The following is a 3,008-nucleotide window of genomic DNA, read 5'->3' on the forward strand; positions in this document are numbered from 1 at the left end:
CATGAACTATCCGAAATGGGGAATATGATTCCCGCATCAAGTAACTTTATAATCTCCTTTTTTACAACATCTTTCATGTTTGGATTTAATCTCCGTTGTCTTTGCACAACCGGTTTAGCATTATCAACAAAATTTATGGTGTGCTTGCAAAATTCTGGACTTATACCCGGAATATCGAAAATTTTCCATGCAAAGGCCTTTTTATGAGCCTTCAAGATGGTAATAAGTCTAGCTTTTTCATCCTCCATCAAAGAAGACGAGATGACAACATGTAAGAAAGGTGTACCTTCAAGATATGCATATTCGAGATGGTCCGGAAGCGGTTTGAGTTCCAAATCAGTAGGAGGGTTCTCTACCGAGGTTAGCACCCGTGTGTTACCGCTAATGGTGATTTCTTCAAAATTTTCATCTTCCAGTGGCGTTTCATTAACACTCAACGCCATGATCTCTTGCACCATCTCACCAACCAATTCTTGTTCTTAACTACAAGCTAGCAGTGCTTCACCTTCTTCCGTATCCAAGAAATCCATAAGCTCCTTTTCCAAAGCATCTTCCTCTTCAACAACATCAATCCTGAAACAAGACTCATAACATGAGTAAGGGTGCTTAAGAGCTCTATCAACATTAAAAATAACCCGGTCATCACCGACGCCTAAGGAAATCTCCTTAGCTTTAACCCGGATGATAGCATCCGCGGTCATGAGGAATGGTCGGCCAAGAATTAGAGGGACATTAACATCCGCCTCCATCTCGAGAATAACAAAATCAACCGGAAAAATCATATGACCCACCTTGATCTGCAAATTTTCTGCTATCCCCATGGGATATTGGAATGATCTATCCGCGAGCCTAATACTCATGCGGGTAGGGGTCAATGCACCTAACGACAACTTTTTGTAAACAGAATAAGGCACTAAGTTAATGGTGGCCCCAAGATCGGCCAATGCCTTAGACAACATAGCACCAAAAGAACAAGAAATAAGAACACTCCCTGGATCTTCCAACTTAAGGGGAATCTCGTTCTTGATGATGGCGGAACACTCGGCACTCATGACTGCCGTCTTCGCCTCTTCCAACTTCTTCTTATCCGAGATGTGTTCCTTGAGAAACTTTGCATAATTAGGCATACCTGCAAGAAGATTAACTAAAGGAATAGTAATGTTAACATTTTAAATCAAATCAAAAAAAATTTTGAAATTCTCCTTGATCGTTGCCTTCCTCAATCGTTGAGGAAATGGTATCTTTAGTTGATACGGTTTAACCGGTGGTTTCTCAACAGTAGGCTTCTCGACCGCCTTGGATAGAATGGCCGGTGTCTGCACGGCTGGGTTCGGCTCCATCTCAATCTCATCATCAACAGCTTCATTAGTTTCAACCTGCACAAGAGGAGTTGTAACATTAGGTAATGGATTTGCAGAATTATAAGTATTACCTGCTCTTGTTGTGATGGCATTCACTTGCTCATTTCGAGCATTAGGATGGCTGTACTTCTGTTCGAATCCTTGGTTATTCTGTTGAGGCTTAGGATTTTGCTGAGTATTGCTCGGTAGTGTATCGGATCCTTGGTTATTCTGTTGAAGCTTAGGATTTTGCTGAGTATCCTGAAAGTTAGCTTGAGTGCTCTTTGTACTTTGCTCCAGCTTATGATTCAAACCATCCAGACGAGTAGTCATAGAATCTCATGCAGAAGTCATCTTCTTGGATTGTTCTTCCACTTTCTCGTTAGTTGCTTTCTGAGCATTGAGTAAGTCCTTCATAATGTCTCTCAATTCAGCGGTTGCGTTTTGCTGATTGCTAAACCTGCTGAACCTGTTGCCACCAAACCCAGAGTTGTTAGTATTATTAAATGAAGATGAGGGATAGGAAGTACCTGATTGCCGGTTTTGATAACCGGTGTTCTAGTTGTAGTTTCCTTGCTGCTGATTTTGTACATAACTAACTTCCTGAGCCGGCTTGTCCGGGCAATCTTCTGAGTAGTGTATATCTCCACAGTAGTCACAACCATCAGCTATTACCTTAACATCTTTCTCAATACTCTTAAACCTAGCATCTTGACTATCAAACCTCTCATTCATTTGCCTTGAGAGGGCCTTGACCTCAGCAACTAAACTTGACTCTTCACTACTCTCCACCTTAGCAACAGTCTTACTCACAGATCGCTTATTGTGAGTTTCTTCACGGGTTGAAAACTCCTTAGCCATGTCATTGAGGATCTTGTAGCCTTCACTTGGGGAAACATTATTCAAACTACTTCCAAAGGCACCTGCAAGCTCCTTTTTAGATTTTGTTAGTAACCCATCATAGAAGATCTCAACCACGGCTTCAGTATTCATATTATGCCCTGGACAGTTTCTAAGCATTTCCTTGTATCTTTTCCAAGCATTAATCACATCTTCACCAGCTTCTTGAGTGAATGCCCTAATCTTGTTCTCCAGCTGTCTTTGAGTTCTTACAGAATAGAACTCATCAATAAAACCTTCCCGAAGTTCAGCCTATGTAGAGTACTGATCATCTGGTTGTTCCTTGAGCCAAGCTTTTGCATCTCCACAAAGAGTAAGTGGAAAGAGCTCAAGCTTCACTGGATCTGCCCGTCCTTCACCATACTGATACAACTTGCTTATTTTTTCAAATCTCTCAAGATGGCCATATGGATCACAGTTTGTAACTCCATCGAACTTTTCTTCTTCAATACTCTTCAAATGATTCCCCTTAATAGAGAAATCTACTCCGATAGCTGGAGAAGCGAATAGCAGTGCCCTGGTTAGCCGGTACATCCCTCCTTCTTTGCCCGTAGGGGTGGTTGTTGGGATCAACTGGTTGTGCTTGATCACCCATTCTTCTATTATGCACTTGATTTCTGTTGTCCCTTGGAATTATGATCGAACCAGGTATTGGTGTCTTATCCTTGTCTTCTTCTTCTTCTTCTGAGCTATTACCTCATTTGAGCACCACTTGTTTCTAAGAAATTATACTGAAATGGATCCCTTCCGATGAATCTTTCTTTGAAA

At 41.5% G+C, this 3,008-nt stretch overlaps 1 protein-coding gene across 1 annotated transcript; it reads right to left on the reverse strand.

The window, feature by feature from the left end:
• Nucleotides 1-479: 479 nt before the first annotated feature.
• LOC122591465 lies at nt 480-1,127 on the reverse strand. The gene has a single exon (XM_043763733.1). It carries the CDS (start codon nt 1,125-1,127, stop codon nt 480-482), a length of 648 nt encoding a protein of 215 aa, XP_043619668.1.
• Between the last annotated feature and the right edge of the window lie 1,881 nt (nt 1,128-3,008).

Source organism: Erigeron canadensis, chromosome 3 (genome assembly GCF_010389155.1).
Source record: "Erigeron canadensis isolate Cc75 chromosome 3, C_canadensis_v1, whole genome shotgun sequence".
NCBI lineage: Eukaryota > Viridiplantae > Streptophyta > Magnoliopsida > Asterales > Asteraceae > Erigeron > Erigeron canadensis.